At 43.3% G+C, this 24,953-nt stretch overlaps 1 protein-coding gene across 2 annotated transcripts in view; it reads right to left on the bottom strand.

Moving 5' to 3' along the window:
- LOC124020426 (synaptoporin-like) overlaps positions 1–5,321 on the bottom strand; it is a 36,318-nt gene extending 30,997 nt beyond the window's left edge. Inside the window, exons 1-2 of one of the 2 annotated variants that reach the window (XM_046335677.1) lie at positions 5,194–5,321; positions 4,935–5,000 (exon numbers count right to left, since the gene is read on the bottom strand). In XM_046335677.1, coding sequence (XP_046191633.1) covers positions 4,935–5,000; positions 5,194–5,198 — 71 coding nt within the window. In that variant the 5' untranslated portion in view covers positions 5,199–5,321. The remainder of the gene's footprint in view (positions 1–4,934; positions 5,001–5,193) is intronic. The other variant, XM_046335673.1, reaches the window with a different exon arrangement.
- Between the last annotated feature and the right edge of the window lie 19,632 nt (positions 5,322–24,953).

Below are 24,953 nucleotides of genomic sequence, written 5' to 3'. Positions count from 1 at the left end.
TCTACAGAAGCAAACACTTTTGATGTGAAGGTGGATGCTGTATAATACAACTGTTGATGGGAGACTCTGTTACAGAGGATTGTAAATATTTTCTTAGGCTGGATCATGTTGTTGTATCGTTATATGTTTTTATTATGTAATGTATTGATTGTTGCAGCCTTCTTGGACAGGTCTCGCCTGAAAAATCAACTCAAGACTTTTCCTAGTTAAATAAATGTACAAAATTAAAGACATCTCCCCATTCTAGCTATTGTTCTATCAATATGTTTCGACCATGACAGTTTACAATCCAAGGTTACTCCAAGCAGTTTAGTCTTTTCAACTTGCTAAATTTCCACATTATTCATTACAAGATTTAGTTGGGGTTTAGTGAATTATTTGTCCCAAATACAATGATTTAAGTTTTTTAAATATTTAGGACCAACTTATTCCTTGCCACCCATTCTGAAACTAACTGCAGCTCTTTGTTGAGTATTGCTGACATTTCAGTCGCTGTGGAAGCCGACGTGTATAGTGTTGAGTCATCCGCATACATAGACACTCAAAGCCAGTGGCATGTCGTCAGTAAAGATGGAAAAAGGTAAGGGGCCTAGACAGCTGCCCTTGGGAATTCCTGATTATACCTCATTTTGCTTTCCAAAATTTACTACGGGTTGGTAACAGGCTGATTGGTCGGCTATTTGAGCCAGATAAGGAGGATTTACTATTAGGCTTAACCACTCTAGGGGGTGTGCGACGGTAGCATCCCACCTGGCCAACATCCAGTGAAATTGCAGAGCGCCAAATTCAAAAACAGAAATACACATTCGAAAAATTAATAAAACATAGTGTTATACATTGGTTTAAAGATGAACTTTTTGTTAACCCAACCACGGTCTCAGATTTCAAAAAGGCTTTACGGCAAAAGCATACCATGCGATCATCTGAGAACAGCGTGCAGCAGACAAGTCATTACAAACAGTCACCAGCCAAGTTGAGGAGTTACGTCAGAAATAGCGATAAAATGAATCACTTACCTTTGATGATCTTCATATGGTTGCACTCACAAGACTCCCATTTACTCAATACATGTTTGGGCCTGGGCCTGAGTAGCAGGCAGTTTACTTTGGGCACGCTTTTCATCCGGAGGTGAAAATAGTACCCCCTACCCCAGTGAGGTTAAATTGAAAATATGGCAAATAGGAGTGACAATTTTGTCCCCTATTATCCTCACTAATTTTCCATCCAAGTTGTCAGACCCCGGTGGCTTGTTATTGTTGATAGAAAACAATAATTGTTTCACCTCTTCCACACTTACTTTACGGAATTTAAAATTATAATTCTTGTCTTTCATATTTTGGTCAGATATACTTGGATATGTAGTGTCAAGAGTTTGTTGCTGGCATGTATGTCATGCCTAAGTTTTCTAATCTTGCCAAAGAAGTAAATCATTAAAGTAGTCGGCAATATCAGTGGGTTTTGTGATGAATGAGCCATCTGATTCAACGAATGATGGAGCAGAGTTTACCCAACATTTCATTTTATGGTGCTCCAAAGCTTTTTACTATAATTCTTTATGTAATTTATCTTTGTTTCAAAGTGTAGTTTCTTCTTCTTTTTATTCAGTTCAGTCACATTATTTCTCAATTTGCAGCATGTTTGCCGATCGGTTGTATAGCCAGACCTATTTACCATTTCATCCCTCTCAACCATAAAATGTTTCAATTCCTAATCAATCCACAGGTATTTAACCGTTTTTACAGTCATTTTCTTAATGGGTGCATGCGTATTAGTAACTGGGATAATCAATTTCATAAATGTATCAAGTGCAGCGCCTGGTTGCTCGTAATGTTTTTTTCTCCCCAATTTTGTGATATCCAATTGGTAGTTATAGTCTTGTCCCATCGCTGCAACTCCCCATGGACGCTGCACACACCTCATGATGAAATGATGTGCAGAATGACAAAGAAAACTGCCATCAGAGCTGCTAATAAGAATCTGCAATAGTAAAGATACTGACGATGACCGAGATGTAAGTAAACCCAGGTTATCTTTGTTTTGTCCGACCGGGGTCATTCCTACTAACAAAGCTGAATCAATTAAATCACCCTTGAGAATCACAGTGTGCAGTGGGTTGATTGTCTGTGTGTCACTATGCTCGTGGTCGGGAAATGTCTGTGTGTCACTATGCTCGTGGTTAGGAAATGTCTGTGTGTCACTATGCGAAGGTCAAGAACCATGCATCCTCCGAAACGGGATCCTACCAAGCCGTACTGCTTCTTGACACACTTCTTAACCCGGAAGCCGGCCGCACCAATGTGTCGGAGGAAACACCATCCAGCTGGCGACCGAAGTCAGCTTGCAGATGCCTGGCCCGTCACAAGGAGTCGCTAGAGCGTGATGGGACAAGGAAATCTCGGCCGGCCAAACCCAACGCTGGGCCAATTGCACACCGCCTCATGCGTCTCCAGGTCACGGCCAACTGTGACACAGCCTGGGATCAAACCCAGCTCTGTATGGTTGCTCATCATTACACACTGACCAACAAATAATCTTCACATCAACAACATAGGAATCACTACAAAACGTATTGTATGACTTCTTATACACAATATTAGGCCCAGCCTTTGTAACTTTGGATTTCCTAGATATGGCTACTATATTGTGATCACAACATCTAATGGATTTGGGTACAGCTTTCAAACCAATTTTGTCAGCATTAGCAAAGAGATTATCAATAAATCTTGATGATTTCATTCCTGTGCTGTTTGTAACTACCCTGGTAGGTTGATTGACAACCTGAACCAGGTTGCAGGCACTAGTTACAGTTTGAAGCTTTCTCTTGAGCGTGCAGCCTGATGAATGCCAGTCGATATTTAAATCACTCAGAAAGTATAATTAATAAACATTTATTTTTAAACAGACGGAATTCCCGGTGTTTCTATGTTAAACAGTTTGTTATAATATTTCAGTGTTCTGTGATGTATATAAAATGTAATATTGGGACGCAAACTTAAAGTTTAATACATTTCAACTCTATATCTGACATATAGACAATAACCATGTGTATTAGGTGTATACTTTTGTTTCAGAGTAGATTTGTTTAAGACTACCAAGAAACACTACGTGACCCTGATTTAGCCCACTGCAGTAAAAGGTTCAAATCTTCTAGGACAGCTTCAACAGCTAAGCTGCATGGCACAGCTACAAAAACAAAGACCTTTGTTAGATACCCCTCTTGTAATATTATCTCTCAATTGTTGTAACTTGAGCTGCTGTACCAAACCCCCCCTTCTTGTTCATGTCTTGTTGCAGTGCAGATCATGTGACTGCTATCGTTTGTTTGATTGACATTGATAAAAACAACAAATACATTTAAAAAAAAATCAATTAAAAAAAACTTGAATACATGAAATGTCTGTGTGTCACTGTGCTCGTGGTTGTGAAATGTCTGTGTGTCACTATGCTCGTGGTTGTGAAATGTCTGTGTGTCACTGTGCTCGTTGTTGTGAAATGTCTGTGTGTCACTGTGCTCGTTGTTGGGAAATGTCTGTGTGTCACTGTGCTCGTTGTTGTGAAATGTCTGTGTGTCACTGTGCTCGTTGTTGGGAAATGTCTGTGTGTCACTATGCTCGTGGTTGTGAAATGTCTGTGTGTCACTATGCTCGTGGTTGTGAAATGTCTGTGTGTCACTGTGCTCGTGGTTGTGAAATGTCTGTGTGTCACTGTGCTCGTTGTTGTGAAATGTCTGTGTGTCACTGTGCTCGTTGTTGGGAAATGTCTGTGTGTCACTATGCTCGTGTTTGGGAAATGATGGGTCTATGGACTCGTACTGCTTACGCCAAATCCTGACTCTGCCATCAACATGAGACAACAGGAGCTGGGATTTGTTGGACCAGATGATGTTTTTGCACTCCTCAATTGTCCAGTGTTAGTGATCGTGTGCCCACTGGATCCACTTCTTCTTGTTTTTAGCTAATAGGAGGGGAACCTCCTATTGTCTGCTGCAATAGTCCATCCGAGACACGACTGAGGAGTTGCATTACGAGATGCAGGAGTTGCATTCCGAGATGCAGGAGTTGCATTCCGAGATGGCTTTTTGTCTGTTTGTGGCCCGCCTGTTAGCTTGTATGATTCATTCTCCTTCGACCTCTCTCATCAACAAGCTTTTTTTGCCCACAGGACTGCCACTGATTTAATGTTTGTTTGTCAAACCACACTTGGTAAACCATAGACACTGTTGTGCATGAAAAGCTCAGGGGGGTGGCTGTTTCTGAGATTCTGGATCTGGCGCGACTGACACCACCGACCATACCACACTTAAAGTCACTAGTTTTTCCAATTCTAACATTCAATCAAACAATACCTGATTTCCTCAATGCCTGTCTGCCTGATTTATATAACAAGCCAAGGCCACGTGATTCACTGTCTGTAGGATGGTCCATTTTCTGCCCTGCTTCACTGCGATCTCTTTCAGGCAAAAGGTTAGTTTTTAGGTGTTGTTGTTCTCCAGCCTCCCGGTGAAGACCTAACAGAGCAGCGATTACTTAAATAAACGTGAACTAGTTGGTCACGGTAAAGCAGTTTGTTCACGCGCTGGGACGGTTACTCGTCTGAGAAATAGTAACACATCATCAGCGACACAGAACTCAATTACGATAATTCAAAGTTTCACCTGAGAGTAATGGAAATGAATTTAAACAAAAAACTTACAGTATAGCCTGCTATAACGCTGATTTACTCGCAAAAACACGAGACCCCTTGGGTAAACATGAAAGGCGCAATTATATTTCCGTGCGCAAATGTAGCCTAAATATGACTGCTATGCTATATTTCGCAGACACTAACGTTAATACATATGATGAATAAATTAACTGGCAACTGTAAACGTATTTTCTATCATTTAGTTATTTCATGCAAAACAAATATGTGTTTCTGCAAACACTCAAACTTACCCATTCCAAAATGCGGATAAATCCAAGAGGTAATTTAAGCACTTGAAATGTCCCAACAGACACGAGCTAATGGAATGACAACAATAACATATACAAAAATAACGATATTTGTCATTAAAAAAATACACAAAATATGTCATGTTTGTATAGCCTATTTGACATGTAAGTTAGCCTACATTGTTATTTTTTTTAAATAATGGCTATTTAATGCATATTATTTTGAGACCTGACAAAACAAATGTACAATCAACAAACATACCTCATTAGCTGATAACATTCTCAAAATACCTATCTCCTTGTTCAGTAAGAGTAAACAATTGTACAGAGTTACCCAAACCGCTTGATGTCTATGCCTCGCGTGTGTAAGACTCTCGGCTCTTATTGCTACTTCACGGAAAAACCCGAGCTTTCGTCAGCTTGTTGAAAAATAAAACACCATAGAGACAGACGGGGATTGGCTTCACGGAAATTAACGATGGCTTCAAGATTTTACGATTGGATGAGATTTTTTTGTTATCGATTTAGGCTACGATGTGTTTATTGTTTGAACTGCCTCTCCTCCCCACGTCGGAGATGGATGAGAGGATGTGATTGTAACCGAGTGCCTGAATGTCGTATCGAGGCGCCACGCATTAGTCTGATCGTATAATTAGAAAAATATAACTTATTAATCATGCATCATTTTGTAGGTTACATGCCTGCGTGCATGCAGCGCATGCACTATCAATAGACTGAGAAATCCTATGAAATGCCTTTGACCTGTGGGTTTTTTCTTGTGCCCATCTGTAGCCCATTCAGGATGAACCCGTCATCTGTCCCTCTGTAATGGTTGTGCTTTGTGCAGAATAATAACCCCCAAATCACTCGCCTATGGCTCCAAAAGCATCTAAATGGACCTCTTTTTATAAGAGGTCATTTCTCTGAATTCTGGAAATATGGCCTATAATCAGATGTTACTTCCATTACTTGTAGGCTACATAAATTATGTGGATTATTATAGAATTTGAGTGAATATGCCTAAATTGCTCAGAACAAAACAGTCAGAGAACATTGCAGATATAAATTGACTAAATGGAATATATTCCAATTCTACGTGAATGGTTCTTAGAGTTATGTCGTTCTGAAGGATCCCTTGTGTGATTCCCAGACAAAGTCAACATGGCTGCTGGCTAAACACAATCCAAGGGCAAATAGGTATGTAACTCACTGAAGACATAATGTTATGTAATGTGAAGCAGGGACTGTTTTCAAGACTGAGTTGTTCTCCTGTGTAGTCAGTGTACAGTCAGATTCAAATGCCCTGATGAATTATCATTTGCCTGACATTTTTGTTGTTGTTGATAAGGACATCTTTGTGTGAATATTATGATGAAAACATGAACCAGATTTTCCTTGTATAAATCTGTTAATATGATGTTCCCTTGCTGTGTGATAGCCATTCCTAGCCACCCCACTGGAGGTTGAGCAATTTCTCATCTAATTAGCCAGCCGAGGCAGATACAAGAGAGCTGGACTGTAAACTAACTGTAGGCAAGATGATGGTGAGCAAGCGAGGCTTCTTGTGTCTGCTATAGAGATGACAATTCCAGTAGAGATAAGTCAAAACCAGGCTGACAGTGTGGCTAATTTGACAAAATCTCTTCTCACTCCACCCCTCCTCCTCCCGTTTTACTCTTGCTCACAAACATCCCTCTCTTCTCCTTTCCCTTTTCTCCCCCTCTCTCCGTCTGCCTGAATTGCTTTGTCCTAGCGATTAGAAAACTGTTAGATCCGATTGGCCTAATATATTCATCACAGTAAATAAAAAAGAAGTGAGCAGGAAGAATAGAATATCTCATGCATAGTTTATCCATTTAAGTAGGATGTGATTTTTTTCGTAAGCTGACTGTTTCTGAAAGGGCTGCCTGCCATGTATTTGTTGAGCCAGCAAACTCTACAGGCTTACCAGGATCAATAAAACTATGGTCAATACAATGATTGAGCATGGTGCGATGATGTTGACTGATAATGATTTAAATAATCACTTTTCTACGGAGTACAGGTGCCATCTCAACATACACTATATACAGTATATACAAAAGTATGTGGACACCGATCCATGTTAGTGGATTCGGCTATTTCAGCTACACCCGTTGCTGACAGGTCTATAAAATCGAGCAAACAGCCATGCATTCTCCATAGGGAAACGCAGGCAGTAGAATGGCCTTACTGAAGAGCTCAGTGACTTTCAACATGGCACCGTCATAGGATGTCACCTTTCCAGCAAGTCAGTTTGGCAAATTTCTGCCCTGCTAGAGCTGTCCCTGTCAACTGTAAGTGCTGTTATTGTGAAGTAAATAATCTAGGAGCAACAACGACTCAGCTGCAAAGTGGTAGGCCACACAAGCTCACAGAACAGGGAGTGCTGAAACACATAAAAATAATTTGTCCTCATTTGCAACATTCACTACTGAGTTCCAAACTCTCTGGAAGCAACGTCAGCACAATAACTGTTCGTCGGGAGCTTCATGAAATGGGTTTTCATGGCCCAGCAGCCGCACACAAGCCTAAGATCACCAAGATCACTTTTTCAACCTCCTGAGGGTGAAGAGGCACAGTCCTTAGTGATTTGGACCCCAAGGAACTTGAAGCTCTTGACCCGCTCCAATGGACCTGTCGATGTGGATGTTTCCTGTAGTCCACGATCATCTACTTAGTTTTACTGACGTTGAAGGAGAGGTTGTTGTCCCGGCACCACACTGCCAGGTCACTGACCTGTAGGCTGTCTCATCGTCACCGGTGATCAGGCCTCCCACCGGTGTTGTCGGCAAACTTGATGATGTTGTTGGAGTGGTGCAGGACCAAGTAGTTGTGGGTGAACAGGAAGTACAGGAGGGGACTAAGCACATTCCCCTGTGGCGCCCTCATGTTGAGAGTCAGCATGACAGAGGTGATGTTGCCTACCCTCACTACCAGTGTCGGCCCGTCAGGAAGTCCAGGATCCAGTTGCAGAGGGATCCAGTCCCAGGGTCCGAAGCTTGTTGACGAGCTAGGAGGCGGCAATGGTGTTGAATGTTGAACTGTTGTCAATGAACAGCTTTCTCACATATCTATTCATTTTATCTAGGTGGATGAGGGCAGTGTGGAGTGCAACTGAGATTGAGTCGTCCATGGATCTGTTGGGGCAGTATGCAAATTGGAGTGAGTCTCGGGCACATGTGTCAAACTCATTCCACGGAGGACCGAATGACTGAGGGTTTTCGCACCACCCATGAATGATGAACTAATGTTACTAATTGTTAAGGAACACCCCTCACCTGGTTTTCTAAGTCTTAATTGAAAGGAAAAAAACAAAAACGTGCAGACACTTGGCCCTTCGTGGAATGAGTTTGACAACCCTGATCAAAGACATGAAACCTAAGGTTACTTGCGTAACCCCGGTTCTCTGATAAGATGAGTGAGATGTATCACATATGGGATTCACTCTGCGAATGAGGTGAGCCGTTCCTCCCTATGAGGTGCCACTCACATGTCCTCTGGTCATTCTTGACCGATCCCCTATTTGATTGAGCTCTTGCAAGCAGGGAAATTAGGTGATACATCTCAAATCAAATCAAATCTAATTTTATTTATATAGCCCTTCGTACATCAGCTGATATCTCAAGGTGCTGTACAGAAACCCAGCCTAAAACCCCAAACAGCAAGCAATGCAGGTGTAGAAGCACGGTGGCTAGGAAAAACTCCCTAGAAAGGCCAGAACCTAGGAAGAAACCTAGAGAGGAACCAGGCTATGTGGGGTGGCCAGTCCTCTTCTGGCTGTGCCGGGTGGAGATTATAACAGAACATGGCCAAGATGTTCAAATGTTCATAAATGACCAGCATGGTCGAATAATAGTAAGGCAGAACAGTTGAAACTGGAGCAGCAGCATGGCCAGGTGGACTGGGGACAGCAAGGAGTCATCATGTCAGGTAGTCCTGGGGCATGGTCCTAGGGCTCAGGTCAGTTGAAACTGGAGCAGCAGCATCGCTAGGTGGACTGGGGACAGCAAGGAGTCATCATGTCAGGTAGTCCTGGGGCATGGTCCTAGGGCTCAGGTCCTCCGAGAGAGAGAAAGAAAGAAGGAGAGAATTAGAGAACGCACACTTAGATTCACACAGGACACCGAATAGGACAGGGGAAGTACTCCAGATATAACAAACTGACCCTAGCCCCCCGACACAAACTACTGCAGCATAAATACTGGAGGCTGAGACAGGAGGGGTTAGGAGACACTGTGGCCCCATCCGAGGACACCCCCGGACAGGGCCAAACAGGAAGGATATAACCCCACCCACTTTGCCAAAGCACAGCCCCCACACCACTACATCTCACTCATATTATCAGAGAACCGGGGTTACTCGAATACTTATTTCGATGTATCACATATGTGGATATGGACCGTATCGCAGACATGTTCTCTGAAGCCAGGGTAGTCCCAACAGTGTAACCCACTGAGGACAGTATGTGCCAACAAAGGTGCAGTGACATCCAGTCAGTAAAACCTCATGAAGTTATGAGAGGCGGTCCGACATGTCGCGTTACAAATCTCTAGTAAAGAGATGCCTGTGAATAGTGCCCAAGAGGCAGTCATACCTCTGGTGGAGTGAGCCCTCAAGCCCTCCGCGGGCTGTAAACCCTTGCCAGTATTAGTAGTTTAGTATTTTCCACTATCCAGTGGGAAAGCAGTTGATGAGAGAGGGGCCTCGCCTTGCAGGGAGGGGCCCAAGCAGCAAAGAGTTGGTTGCCCTTGTGTAAAACTCTCATTCTATCCAAGTAAATGCGCAACGTGCGTACTACTCTTCTTCCATAGCGGTGAAGGGCAGCGGACAGAAAGTTACAAGCTCTAAGGTGAGACTAGTGGTGTTTCTCAATGTGCATACAACCATGCTTCTCCCCCTACTGTATTACCTCAATCTTCACCTCCCAATTCACTGAACATTCTTCAAGCCAGGACAATGGCAACTGTAACGGTTTTCTTCTGGGGAAAGAGAGCCGGACCAAAATGCAGCGTGGTTAGTTTTGTCCATCTTTAATAAAGATGAAAATACAACAATCTACAAAACAAGAAACGTGAAAAAACCGAAACAGTCCTATCTGGTGCCACAAACACAAAGACAGGAACAATCACCCACAAAACCCAACACAAAACAGGCTACCTAAATATGGTTCCCAATCAGAGACAATGACTAACACCTGCCTCAGATTCTGACATTACTCTCCTGAAGTAGCCGGTAACAGGTTACACGAGGAGTTGACAACCTTTCTCTCGTAAAATGCCAATTCATCTTACCATTTCTACCGATCTGTATGCCAGTTTTGGTTTTCATCTGTCGTAACCAGCCGCGACCGGGAGGTCCGTGGGGCGACGCACAATTGGCCTAGCGTCATCCGGGTTAGGGAGGGTTTGGCCGGTAGGGATATCCTTGTCTCATCGCGCACCAGCGACTCCTGTGGCAGGCAGGGCACAGTGTACGCTAACCAAGGTTGCCAGGTGTGCGGTGTTTCCTCCAACACATTGGTGCGACTAGCTTCCGGGTTGGATGCTCGCTGTGTTAAGAAGCAGTGCGGCTTGGTTGGGTTGTATATCTGAGGAAGCATGACTTTCAACCTTCGTCTCTCCCGAGCCGTACGGGAGTTGTAGCAATGAGACAAGATAGTAGCTTCTAACAATTGGATACCATTGGGGAGAAAAATTAAGTAAAATTAATTACATTTTTACACTACTATTATTCATATTTTACACTACTATTATTCATATATGCAGTACTATTAGGCCTATGATATGAATTGTATGGAGCGTGTACTGTTTCTGTATGTTAATGTGTAGGTGTACAGTGCATTCGGAAAGTATTCAGACCCCTTGACTTTTTCCACATTTTGTTACGTTACAGCCTTATTCTAAAATGTATTAAATATTTAAATATTTTTTCCCTCACCAATCTGCATCTAGTACCTTATAATGACAAAGCAAAAACAGTTTTTCTTTACATTTAAGCAAATGTATTAAAAAAATATCACATTTACTTAAGTATTCAGACCATTTATTCAGTACTTTCTTGAAGCACCTTTGGCAGCAATTACAGCTTTGAGTGTTCTTGGGTATGACACAACAAGCTTGGCACACATGTATTTGGGGACTTTCTCCCATTCTTCTCTGCAGATCTCTGCAGCTCTGTCAGGTTGGATGGGGAACGTTGCTGCACAGCTATATTTAGGTCTCTCCAGGAATGTTCGATCGGGTTCAAGTCCAGGCTTTGGCTGAGCCACTCAACGACATTCAGAGACTTGTCCCGAAGCCACTACTACGTTAGCTTGACTTTGGGCTTAGGGTCGTTGTCCTATTAGAAGGTGAACATTCGCCCCAGTCTGATGTCCTGAGCGCTTTGGAGCAGATTTTCATCAAAGTTCTCTCTGTACTTTGATCTGTTCCTCCTTCCCTCGATCCTGACCAGTCTCCCAGTCCCTGCTGCTGAAAAACATCCCCACAGCATGATACTGCAACCACGATGCTTCACCGTAGGTATGGTGCCAGGTTTCCTCCAGAGGCGACGCTTGGCATTCAGGCCAAAGAGTTACATTTTGGTTTCATCAGACCAGAGAATCTTGTTTCTCATTGTCTGAGATTATTTAGGTGCCTTTTGGCAAACTCCTAGCGGGCTGTCATGTGGCTATTACTGAGGATTGGCTTCCATCTGGCCACTCTACCATAAAGGCATGATTGATGTGCTGTAGAGATGGTTGTCCTTCTGGAATGTTCTCCCATCTCCAAAGATTAACTCTAGAGCTCTGTCAGAGTGACTATCGGGTTCTTGATCACCTCCCGGACCAAGGCCCTTCTCACCCGATTACTCAGTTTGGCCGGGTGGGCAGCTCTAAGAAGAGTCTTGGTGTTTCCAAACTTCTTCCATTTAAGAATGATGGAGGCCACTGTGTTCTTTGGGACCTTCAATGCTGCAGACATGTTTTGGTGCCCTTTCCCAGATCTGTGCCTCGACACAACCCTGTCTCAGGGCTCTACAGACAATTCATTCGACCTCATGACTTGGTTTTTGCTCTGACAAGCACGGTAAACTATACGACCTTATGTATACAGGTGTGTGCCTTTCCAAATAATGTCCAATCATTTTAATTTACCATAGGTGGACTCCAATCAAGTTTTAATGGAAACAGGATGCACCTTAGACTCAATTTCGAGTCACATAGCATAGGGTCTGAAAATAAGGTATTAATAAAATAATAAAATTTCTAAAAACCTGCTTTCACTTTGTCATTGATGGGTGTTGTGTGTAGATTGCTGAGGAATATGTAAAAAAAAATATTTAGATTAAGGCTGTAACACAACAAAATGTGGAAAAAGTAAAGGGGGTCTGAATACTCTCCGAAGCCACTGTATGTGTGTTTTCATTCAACTTATGTTTTCCAAACCTTTCCTTTGAGATATAAAAAAAAGATGGGACGGATGTTGTGTTGGGAAGAGAGTTGAGTTATTGACTAGACTGGTTGGGGTTGTGTGTGTAGGCGGCTCGGCTTGGCTGGGTGGTCTGGCTGAAATTTGATATAGAGGATGACTTAAAGAAAATAAAATGTTGTCTTGTACTTTATTTGTAAGAGTTGTTCATTTGTTAGGCTATTGGTTAAAGGTGCTATTATCATGGATCTAGTTCAGTCTTATCAATCACTGAAACATATTTAATCATCTCTCACCTAGCTTGATGTCACGTTCTGACCTTTATGTCCTTTGTTTTGTCGTTATTTAGTATGGTCAGGGCGTGAGTTGGGGTGGGCAGTCTATGTTTGTTTTTCTATGATTTTGGGATTTCTATGTTTCGGCCTAGTATGGCTCTCAATCAGAGGCAGGTGTCGTTAGTTGTCTCTGATTGAGAATCATACTTAGGTAGCCTGGGTTTCACTGTTTGTTTGTGAGTGTTTGTTTCCGTGTCTGTGTTTGTCGCCACACGGTACTGTTTCGGTTTGTTCACGTTTATTGTTTTTGTATTCATAGTGTTCAGTTTATGTTTTTAAATAAACAACCATGGACACTTACCACGCCGCATCTTGGTCCGATCCTTGCTACACCTCTTCAGAGGAAGAAACCAGCCTTTACACTTGATGACTGTGGGCATTTCTGATGACTTTTTGTTGTTCTAAATAGAGATGGCTAGAAGGGCCATGGGTCATAATAGATTGTGTATAAATGCAGGAAATGTGGTTTAGATGCCCCCCAAAAATGGGAGGGCCCCCAGACCCCCTACCAAGCTACTGTATGTCCCCCTCTGCAAATAGCACTGCTGGGTGATTTAAAAATGTATAGTTAATCGATCAATAATTGAATAATACTCTTAACAAAAATGTGTATTTTTAATTAACAATATGTAGAAAGCTATGAGTATAGAAATGTTCAGAACTTTTGTGATACATCACAGCACATTTATTAAATATATGGAAAATAGAAATCAAAACTGGATGGTGTTCAGAGATAGATGGGAGGGGTTGAGGGTAGCTGAAGGATGGGATGAAAAACAAACAAAACATAAATATTGCAAAATATACTGTGTCCGTAAAATGTATATAGTATGTATAAGCTGAAAGTAGAAGCCTAAATGTTGTTGTCCATTAGTTTACTCCAATTAGGTGAGGGATGGTAGGGTTAGGGGAAAATAATCATGGAAAATATATTTTGAAATATATATATATTTACAAAAAATATATATGGGGGATTGGAAATTATGCAGCCAATTACATTGATGGAAGCCATAATCTATCTGCCTCATTAAAGAATTAAAGCTGATTTTTGTTATTTTGTTATTATTATATCCCCCCCCCACTTCTAAAACCAAAGTTGCGCCCCTGCCAAAAACACATGTTTGTTTTGCATATGTGTGTGAGTTAAATCAAATATATCTACACACATTGGTTAGAAACCTGATATAAGTTTGATGAATCTAATGACAAAGTAGGTGATGCCATCGCAAATTCTGTTTAAAAAAAAAAAACTTTCTGACCTCAAAATCAGATTTCTGGCAATAAAATCTGCAGAGTCTATAACAAGGGCTGCGGTCCAAACACTTAAAAAACACACCCTATCCCCTCAGTCCTCAAATTAAGTGGACACTTCTGATGACATTTACATTTACATTACATTTAAGTCATTTAGCAGACGCTCTTATCCAGAGCGACTTACAAATTGGTGCATTCACCTTATGACATCCAGTGGAACAGTCAATTTACAATAGTGCATCTAAATCTTAAAGGGGGGGGGGGGGGGAGGGAATACTTATCCTATCCTAGGTATTCCTTAAAGAGGTGGGGTTTCAGGTGTCTCCTGAAGGTGGTGATTGACTCCGCTGTCCTGGCGTCGTGAGGGAGTTTGTTCCACCATTGGGGGGCCAGAGCAGCGAACAGTTTTGACTGGGCTGAGCGGGAGCTGTACTTCCTCAGTGGTAGGGAGGCGAGCAGGCCAGAGGTGGATGAACGCAGTGCCCTTGTTTTTGGGTGTAGGGCCTGATCAGAGCCTGGAGGTACTGAGGTGCCGTTCCCCTCACAGCTCCGTAGGCAAGCACCATGGTCTTGTAGCGGATGCGAGCTTCAACTGGAAGCCAGTGGAGAGAACGGAGGAGCGGGGTGACGTGAGAGAACTTGGGAAGGTTGAACACCAGACGGGCTGCGGCGTTCTGGATGAGTTGAAGGGGTTTAATGGCACAGGCAGGGAGCCCAGCCAACAGCGAGTTGCAGTAATCCAGACGGGAGATGACAAGTGCCTGGATTAGGACCTGCGCCGCTTTCTGTGTGAGGCAGGGTCGTACTCTGCGGATGTTGTAGAGCATGAACCTACAGGAACGGGCCACCGCCTTGATGTTGGTTGAGAACGACAGGGTGTTGTCCAGGATCACACCAAGGTTCTTAGCGCTCTGGGAGGAGGACACAATGGAGTTGTCAACCGTGATGGCGAGATCATGGAACGGGCAGTCCTTCCCCGGGAGGAAGAGCAGCTCCGTCTTGCCGAGGTTCAGCTTGAGGTGGTGATCCGTCATCCACACTGATATGTCTGCCAGACATGCAGAGATGCGATTCGCCACCTGGTCATCAGAAGGGGGAAAGGAGAAGATTAGTTGTGTGTCGTCTGCATAGCAATGATAGGAGAGACCATGTGAGGTTATGACAGAGCCAAGTGACTTGGTGTATAGCGAGAATATGAGAGGGCCTAGAACAGAGCCCTGGGGGACACCAGTGGTGAGAGCGCGTGGTGAGGAGACAGATTCTCGCCACGCCACCTGATAGGAGCGACCTGTCAGGTAGGACGCAATCCAAGCGTGGGCCGCGCCGGAGATGCCCAACTCGGAGAGGGTGGAGAGGAGGATCTGATGGTTCACAGTATCGAAGGCAGCCGATAGATCTAGAAGGATGAGAGCAGAGGAGAGAGAGTTAGCTTTAGCAGTGCGGAGCGCCTCCGTGATACAGAGGAGAGCAGTCTCAGTTGAATGACTAGTCTTGAAACCTGACTGATTTGGATCAAGAAGGTCATTCAGAGAGAGATAGCGGGAGAGCTGGCCAAGGACGGCACGTTCAAGAGTTTTGGAGAGAAAAGAAAGAAGGGATACTGGTCTGTAATTGTTGACATCGGAGGGATCGAGTGTAGGTTTTTTCAGAAGGGGTGCAACTCTCGCTCTCTTGAAGACGGAAGGGACGTAGCCAGCGGTCAGTGATGAGTTGATGAGCGAGGTGAGGTAAGGGAGAAGGTCTCCGGAAATGGTCTGGAGAAGAGGGGAGGGGATAGGGTCAAGCGGGCAGGTTGTTGGGCGGCCGGCCGTCACAAGACGCGAGATTTCATCTGGAGAGAGAGGGGAGAAAGAGGTCAGAGCACAGGGTAGGGCAGTGTGAGCAGAACCAGCGGTGTCGTTTGACTTAGCAAACGAGGATTGGATGTCGTCGACCTTCTTTTCAAAATGGTTGACGAAGTCGTCTGCAGAGAGGGAGGAGGGGGGGGAGGGGGAGGAGGATTCAGGAGGGAGGAGAAGGTGGCAAAGAGCTTCCTAGGGTTAGAGGCAGATGCTTGGAATTTAGCGTGGTAGAAAGTGGCTTTAGCAGCAGAGACAGAGGAGGAAAATGTAGAGAGGAGGGAGTGAAAGGATGCTAGGTCCGCAGGGAGGCGAGTTTTCCTCCATTTCCGCTCGGCTGCCCGGAGCCCTGTTCTGTGAGCTCGCAATGAGTCATCGAGCCACAGAGCGGGAGGGGAGGACCGAGCCGGCCTGGAGGATAGGGGACATAGAGAGTCAAAGGATGCAGAGAGGGAGGAGAGAGGAGGGTTGAGGAGGCAGAATCAGGAGATAGGTTGGAGAAGGTTTGAGCGGAGGGAAGAGATGATAGGATGGAAGAGGAGAGAGTAGCGGGGGGAGAGAGAGCGAAGGTTGGGACGGCGCGATACCATCCGAGTAGGGGCAGTGTGGGAGGTGTTGGATGAGAGCGAGAGGGAAAAGGATACAAGGTAGTGGTCGGAGACTTGGAGGGGAGTTGCAATGAGGTTAGTGGAAGAACAGCATCTAGTAAAGATGAGGTCGAGCGTATTGCCTGCCTTGTGAGTAGGGGGGGAAGGTGAGAGGGTGAGGTCAAAAGAGGAGAGGAGTGGAAAGAAGGAGGCAGAGAGGAATGAGTCAAAGGTAGACGTGGGGAGGTTAAAGTCGCCCAGAACTGTGAGAGGTGAGCCGTCCTCAGGAAAGGAGCTTATCAAGGCATCAAGCTCATCGATAAACTCTCCGAGGGAACCTGGAGGGCGATAAATGATAAGGATGTTAAGCGGTGGCCCGTTCCTGTAGGTTCATGCTCTACAACATCCGCAGAGTACGACCCTGCCTCACACAGGAAGCGGCGCAGGTCCTAATCCAGGCACTTGTCATCTCCCGTCTGGATTACTGCAACTCGCTGTTGGCTGGGCTCCCTGCCTGTGCCATTAAACCCCTACAACTCATCCAGAACGCCGCAGCCCGTCTAGTGTTCAACCTTCCCAAGTTCTCTCACGTCACCCCGCTCCTCCGCTCTCTCCACTGGCTTCCAGTTGAAGCTCGCATCCGCTACAAGACCATGGTGCTTGCCTACGGAGCTGTGAGGGGAACGGCACCTCAGTACCTCCAGGCTCTGATCAGGCCCTACACCCAAATAAGGGCACTGCGTTCATCCACCTCTGGCCTGCTCGCCTCCCTACCACTGAGGAAGTACAGTTCCCGCTCAGCTCAGTCAAAACTGTTCGCTGCTCTGGCTCCCCAATGGTGGAACAAACTCCCTCACGACGCCAGGACAGCGGAGTCAATCACCACCTTCCGGAGACACCTGAAACCCCACCTCTTTAAGGAATACCTAGGATAGGATAAAGTAATCCTTCTCACCCCCCCCCCCCCCCTTAAAATATTTAGATGCACTATTGTAAAGTGGTTGTTCCACTGGATGTCATAAGGTGAATGCACCAATTTGTAAGTCGCTCTGGATAAGAGCGTCTGCTAAATGACTTAAATGTAAATGTAAATGTAAGCTTGAAAGGGCTGGTAACTGTGACAGCATGGAATTCAAAGGAGGCGATAGACAGATGGGTAAGGGGAGAAAGAGAGAATGACCACTTGGGAGAGATGAGGATCCCGGTGCCACCACCCCGCTGACCAGAAGCTCTCGGGGTGTGCGAGAACACGTGGGTGGACGAAGAGAGAGCAGTAGGAGTAGCAGTGTTGTCTGTGGTGATCCATGTTTCCGTTAGTGCCAAGAAGTCGAGGGACTGGAGGGAGGCATAGGCTGAGATGAACTCTGCCTTGTTGACCGCAGATCGGCAATTCCAGAGGCTACCGGAGACCTGGAACTCCACGTGGGTCGTGCGCGCTGGGACCACCAGATTAGGGTGGCCGCGGCCACGCGGTGTGGAGCGTTTGTATGGTCTGTGCAGAGAGGAGAGAACAGGGATAAACAGACACATAGTTAACAGGCTACAGAAGAGGCTACGCTAATGCAAAGGAGATTGGAATGACAAGTGGACTACACGTCTCGAATGTTCAGAAAGTTAAGCTACGTAGCAAGAATCTTATTGACTAAAATTATTAAAATGATACAGTACTGCTGAAGTAGGCTAGCTGGCAGTGGGTGCGTTGTTGACACTACACTAATCAAGTCGTTCCGTTGAGTGTAATAGTTTCTACAGTTCTGCTATTCGGGGGCTAGCTGGCTAGCTAGTAGTGTTGTTTACGTTACGTTGCGTTAAAAGAACGACAATAGCTGGCTAGCTAACCTAGAAAATCGCTCTAGACTACACAATTATCTTTGATACAAAGACGGCTATGTAGCTAGCTACGATCAAACAAATCAAACCGTTGTACTGTAATGAAATGAAATGAAAATGTGATACTACCTGTGAATGCGACCGGGTTGTTGAGTTCTATTCAGAAGACGTTGGCTAGCGTTGGCTAGCTGTTGGCTAGCTAGCAGAGTCTCCTACGTTAAGGACGACAAATAGCTGGCTAGCTAACCTCGGTAAATTAAGATAATCACTCTAAGACTACACACTCTAAACCTAAACAACACAATTATCTTGGAACGAAGATACGAAGACAGCAAAGACAGCTATGTAGCTAGCTAACACTACACTGATCAAGTCGTTCAGTTGAGTGTAATAGTTTTCCCAGTGCAGCTAATCAGTGGACGTTAGCTAGCTGGCTAGTGAAGACTACGTTAGGACGGCGAAATACGATAATTACGCAATTATCTTTGATACAAAGACGGCTATGTAGCTAGCTGAGAAGAAGTTGCTAAGATTAGACAAAGATTAGACAAATCAAACCGTTGTGCTATAATGAAATATAATGAAATATAATATATAATATATAATAATAATATAATGAAATGTAAAAAGTTATACTACCTGCGGGAGCGAAGCGCCGATGCGACCACTCGCTCCAAACCAGAAGCAAGTGTATACTCTGACGAGTATACACTTGCAGGGCAAGGGAGGAAGGAATTATTTTAAATGGACCACCCTTTGCTGTAAATTCGTCACTCACGCAAAGATTTAACCCACCAGTAGCTTGTGGGTGCTTTACATGCGCTACAGTCAATTATGAGTGCAGGTCTACTTATATTAAATATATAATTACTAATATACGCCTACTGTATGATAGCTAGCAAATTAATTAGCTAACTAACGTTAGCCTGCCGAGCTGGAACTTCTGACGAGGGAAAATGTTTTATTTCTACAACTTCCAAATGATAACCAAACAAAACATATTTACCTTTTACGAGGCATGTCATGTGCATTAGTAGTACAATGTCTAACTTATTTACATTCGTTTTTACCTACACTTGTATGTTGACTTCTCCATTGATGATGTTTTTAAGTTTTCGCTGACTTTTCTTAGTGGATGTACAATCGTCGCCAATTGAATTATGGGGAGTTTCAGGCCCCGAAGTGAAGTACACTCACAAAGGCTGAGGGGCTTAAGTTGCAAACTTCCCTTGCTTGGCTAATCATTTGGACATAAGGCGAGGGTAAGTGCACGAGGGTATGTCTTTTAAGTGTTTTGACTGCAGGCAAGGTCTTGCTTCTTCACATGAGGGTTGAGGACTAATCTGACCATTTGCACATGATTCTAACTTGTTCCCGCCTGGAGATATTCCTCTTATATAATATTATCTCAAAAGTATTGTGGAGCTCCTGCACCTAAATATAAACAGTGACAGCACCCAAACCTATTTTAGTCCAAGTCAAGCACTGATAAGAAGTAATCAGGTAGGCCTATTTTATGACGTTTCAACTGGATCAGAGAATTACATTTTTCCCTTTCACGCTGAGTGGTTACCAGAAAGGGAGACAGATGGAAAGATTTTTCAAATACATTGAGGAACTATTATCATTCGCAATGGATGTAAAAACAGACGTTGTTTGCCGTTTGAGGTGAAGAAAACATTACTTTGAGAAGCTCCACAGCTCATTAGTGGTGGTGCATTAAGCCAAATCCGAAATACTGTAATTTGTGCACAGTAAAAAATAGCCTACAGGCCTATTTATAAGCATACTCAGGTGCACATCCTTACTCAACATTGACCAGAGCGCTCCAAACAAAAGAAAATGACTAAATTGAATTGACAAAATTTGATGAAATAAACCAAAAGTTGTTTCTCACAAGTGTTGCATAGGTTGTGCACTCTGCAAACAATGTGTCCACTCCGACAATGAGAAGGGTACAAGGAACAATAATATATTGAATGCATTAACAGAAATTACCATAACCAAACAAACACTGTAGATTAGAAATGATAGGAATTAACGGTAAATGTACTACTAGCAAACAATTCACACAATGAAGTTATGAAACAATGAATGTGCACAAATTGGCGGGAGAGAGCGCATTCTAGCGAGAGAAGTGCATTATGCATCTGGGCTCTGATGTCTACATTGGCCATGCAGTGCTTACGGTGATACGGCCTCTGCAGAAATCAGGGCATTCATACTTCTTGCTCATCAGAAATCAGGGCATTCATACTTCTTGCTCATCAGAAATCAGGGCATTCATACTTCTTGCTCATCAGAAATCAGGGCATTCATACTTCTTGCTCATCAGAAATCAGGGCATTCATACTTCTTGCTCATCAGAAATCAGGGCATTCATACTTCTTGCTCATCGTGGGGTAGTGCAGAGCTGTTGCCAAGGAAGTTGTCAAGGAAGTGAGTTTGTGTTTATACAGGATATTCCGCTCCCACCTACTGTCAACCAATCATGTCTATGCGGAGTTATACAGAGCCCTCGACATTGTTACAACATTTGGGAGCCATATGGCGATGCGGTATAGATCTCAGTTTGGCCTCTGGAGGCTCGCAATTGCGTCACATCCTACATATGGCGCCATTGACAACATTTTCGGATCAAGCATAAATTGTTTTAGTCTAGGCCTCATGAGGTCTGAATAATTTTGCACGTCCAATTTTTCAGTTTTTGATTTGTTAAAAAAGTTTGAAATATCCAATAAATGTCGTTCCACTTCATGATTGTGTCCCACTTGTTGTTGATTCTTCACAAAAAAATACAGTTTTATATCTTTATATTTGAAGCCTGAAATGTGGCAAAAGGTCGCAAAGTTCAAGGGGGCCGAATACTTTTGCAAGGCACTGTATATCATAACTCATACAGTCTGGCGAGTGAGGGGCTGTCTGCCAGAGAGCAGCTAACGGACAGTATAGCGAAGAGGAAGAAAGAAACATACTGGTTACCCAGATTTCCTAATCCTAAACAGTAGTGCAGCTATTTGTCTGGTCTGTCCTGTCCCAACTCTGAGGAGGTTATAAAGAGCAGAATATTTCCCCAAACGCTTGGGGAGGTAGAGTGGTCAGTGGCCGGACTGCGTGAAACAAGCACAGGTGGAGGAAGTTGCTGAAACGTTGTAGACTTGCGAGTTCCAAATAGGTGTATAGGGCTCTTGGCCCTGAAAAGGGCGCAGTTTGCCCCTCCCCTTTCTTGGTATGCATAATTAAAAACTGGGCTAAGGGAGTCTTGTAAGTGAGACAGAAAAAGCCTGTGCCTCGGTTTCTTTCCCTGCCCCGCTCACCTAGAGTGATGGCAACCCCTGGTGGAGAACCAAGGGGGTGCACTTATGAGTCTGTTCTATGGTGTTCGCTTGTGCGCAATAGACATATTGAGTCAAAGTGCATGGGAAGAGGGCCATGATAGATGGCAAATGTCAATCAGTCATCCTGCTCTGTTTGTCACAACCGACCTGAGGGGGAGTGGGCATACACTGACTCCCCTGGCTGGAACCTGAAAAGGTGCCGAGGGGAGAGCCTAAGGGAGAATAGCACTTTGGGGCAAGGAGACCACATGTCCCAGATTGTGTGGGACAGTCTGGCATTTTGTTCCTTTGTCCAAAAACCAAACAATCATGTCCTGCATTTGATCAGCAAATTAAAACACCACTCATTTACAATAAAAGATTGATTTGTCCAATTACCGTGAGACCGGCAGTCAGACATTCCACGTTGCACTTATGAGAAGGTATATATCATAAGGATTTGGTACTGGTGATGTTAAACACTCCAGTCATAGTTGAGATCTGATATTCTTTAGGCCAGTATGCCATATCATTAAACAACCACTTTTGTCAAATCCTTTCAGGCTAAATTCCAGCTAAACATGGAGAGGACAGTTAAAGCTGCAATATGTAACTTTTTAAGCACCCTGACCAATTTCACATAGAAAAGTGAGTTATAGATCTGTCATTCTCATTGAAAGCAAGTCTGATAAATGGTATATCTGTTCTATGTGTGTTATTTCTATGCTTCCAAATCTTCTGTTTTGTTTTTACGTCTTTTACTTTTGGTTTTGTACACCAGCTTCAAACAGCTGAAAATACAATATTTTTGGTTATGTAAACTATATTTCACAGGGGTTTAGATGGTATAATGATTCCCTACTCTATACTTGCTTGTTTTGGGCTACACTAGTTCATTTAGCAGACAAGATTGGCTTAGAATTCTATGGCATTATTTTATATTATTTTATAGTATGAAGAATACAATTGAACATATCTGAATTACACAGAAAGGATATATTCTCCAAACGAGTTGAGGGAGTATGCACATGCGTCTATTCTGTATTGCTTAATTGAGAGTTATTTATGCAACTTTAGTTGTGCTACAAACATTGGGCTACATGTTTATATTTTCAATACATTCTAAGGCTGCACGATGCGACTCTAATGATGATTTGAAAAAAGTTGCATGAAAGGCCTGAGCTCTGCTTATTTTTTTGCGGCAAGCTGCACACGCCTCATCAGTCTCATTTCCAATTTGACAAGCATTTGATATTGCCTGGAATTCCCTGGCGGCATCTCCTTTGTGTGGCTGTAATGCCCCCTAAAAAATCCATGCCTTATTGTGGCTAGTGGCTGTTGTGCCCTTAGGCTGGATATAATAATTGGAATTTTCTTCTCCTGGCTGTGTGCTCCGAAGCACCTCTAACTCTTTCAGATATCTCAATTCTTATTAGCCAATGCCCATCACGTGATCAGGTACTTCTCACAGGCTACAAGTCAAGACAGACTCATCGGGGACGCAAATGCGTACATCCTTATAAACTAACATGTGCATTCAGGCACAAACATACACACATCTCTGTCTTTATCTTATACACATGCGTGCACAGCTTTCAAGTGCAGCCTTGGTAAACACATAATTAAACCATATAACATAACTGTCCAATCAGTATAAGCCTGTCTCTGTGTACCGTCAGGTTCAGCACATGCAAGAAGAGAACATAGGCACTTTATTACAGTAGACCCAGAGCCATTTATAGTGCCTTCAGAAAGTATTCACACCTCTTGACTTTTTCCACGTTTAGTTGTATTACAAGGTAGGATGAACATTTATTTAATTGTAATGTTTTTGTCAACGAACTACATAAAATAATCTGTAATGTCAAAGTGAAAGAAAAATTCTAACACTTGTAAAAAAAAAATATGAAAAATAAAACACTAATGTACAGTATCTTGATGAAATAATTATTAAACTCCTGAGTCAATATATGTTAGAATCACCTTTAGCAGTGATGAGTCTTTCTGGCTAAGTCTCTAAGAGCTTTGCACACCTGGATTGTACAATATTTGCAGATCATTCTTTTAAAAATGATTTAAGATCTGCCACGTTGGTTGAAAGAGATTTTCAAGTCTTGCTATAGATTTGAAAGCCGATTTAAGTCAAACTGTGTAGCTAGGCCACTCAGGAACAGTCAACATTATCTTGTTAAGCAACTTCAGTGTATAATGGGCCTTGTGTTTTAGGTTATTGTTGAAAGGTGAATTTGACTCCCAGTGTTTGTTGGAAAGCAGACTGAACAAGGTTTTCCTCAGATTTTGCTAGTGCTTAGCTGTATTCCGTTTCTTTTTATGTTTAAAAAATTCCATTTGTCTTTGTCGATGACAACCATACCCATAACATGATGCAGCCACCACCATGCTTGAAAATATGAAGAGTGGTACTGGATTTGTCCCAAACAAAACACTTTGTATTCTTGGAGATAATGTTAATTTCTTTGACAGTTTTACTTTAGTGCTTTATTGCAAACAGGATGCATGTTTTGGAATATTTTTTATTCTGTACAAGCTTCCTTCTTTTCACTTTAGGTTAGTATTTTGGAGTAACTACAATGTTGATCCATCCTCAGTTTTCTCTTATCACAGCCATTAAACTCTGTAACTGTTTTAGTCACCATTAGCCTCATGGTGAAATCCCTGAGCAGTTTCCTTCCTCTCCGGCGACTGAGTTAGGAAGGACACCTGTATCTTTGTAGTGACTGGGTGTGTTGATACACCATCCAAAGTGTAATTCATAACTTCCCCATGCTCAAAGGGATATTCCATGCCTGCTTTATATTTACCCATCTATCAATAGGTGCTCTACTTTGCGAAGCGCGTTGGAAAACCTCCCTGGTCTTTGTGGTTGAATCTGTGTTTGAAATTCACTGCTCGACTGAGGGACCGGTTGGGTACAGAAATTAGGTAGTCATTCAAAAATCATATTAAACACTATTACTGCACACAGAGTGAGTCTATACAACTTATGTGACTTGTTAAGAACATTTTTACCCTTGAAATTATTTAGGCTTGCCATAACACAGGGGTTGAACACTTATTGATTGACTCAAGACATTTGCAAAAATGTCACTTTTGACATTATGGGGTACTGTGTGTAGGTCAGTGACACAACATCTCAATTGAAACCATTTTAAATTCAGGCTGTAACTAATCAAAATGTGGAAAAACTCAAGGGCTATGAATACTTTCTTAAGGTACTGTACATACCGCTCTGAGTAGACCTAATTTGAGCTCTTGCCACAGATTGAAATGCAGCAAATACAGTCAGGTTCAAACATCTGAGTCACTCACCCAGGAGCCTCTGATAGACGGAGCTCTTACCACGTCTGTCATTGGTCAGTAGACCACTTCAGAGGGCACCAGGAGAAGACGACTCCATGACAACAGACTTA

The sequence above is a fragment of the Oncorhynchus gorbuscha genome, linkage group LG03 (genome assembly GCF_021184085.1).
Source record: "Oncorhynchus gorbuscha isolate QuinsamMale2020 ecotype Even-year linkage group LG03, OgorEven_v1.0, whole genome shotgun sequence".
Classification (NCBI taxonomy): Eukaryota; Metazoa; Chordata; class Actinopteri; order Salmoniformes; family Salmonidae; genus Oncorhynchus; species Oncorhynchus gorbuscha.
The sequence above is the reverse complement of the archived record's forward strand: the minus strand, read 5'-3'. Positions and strand labels throughout refer to the sequence as shown.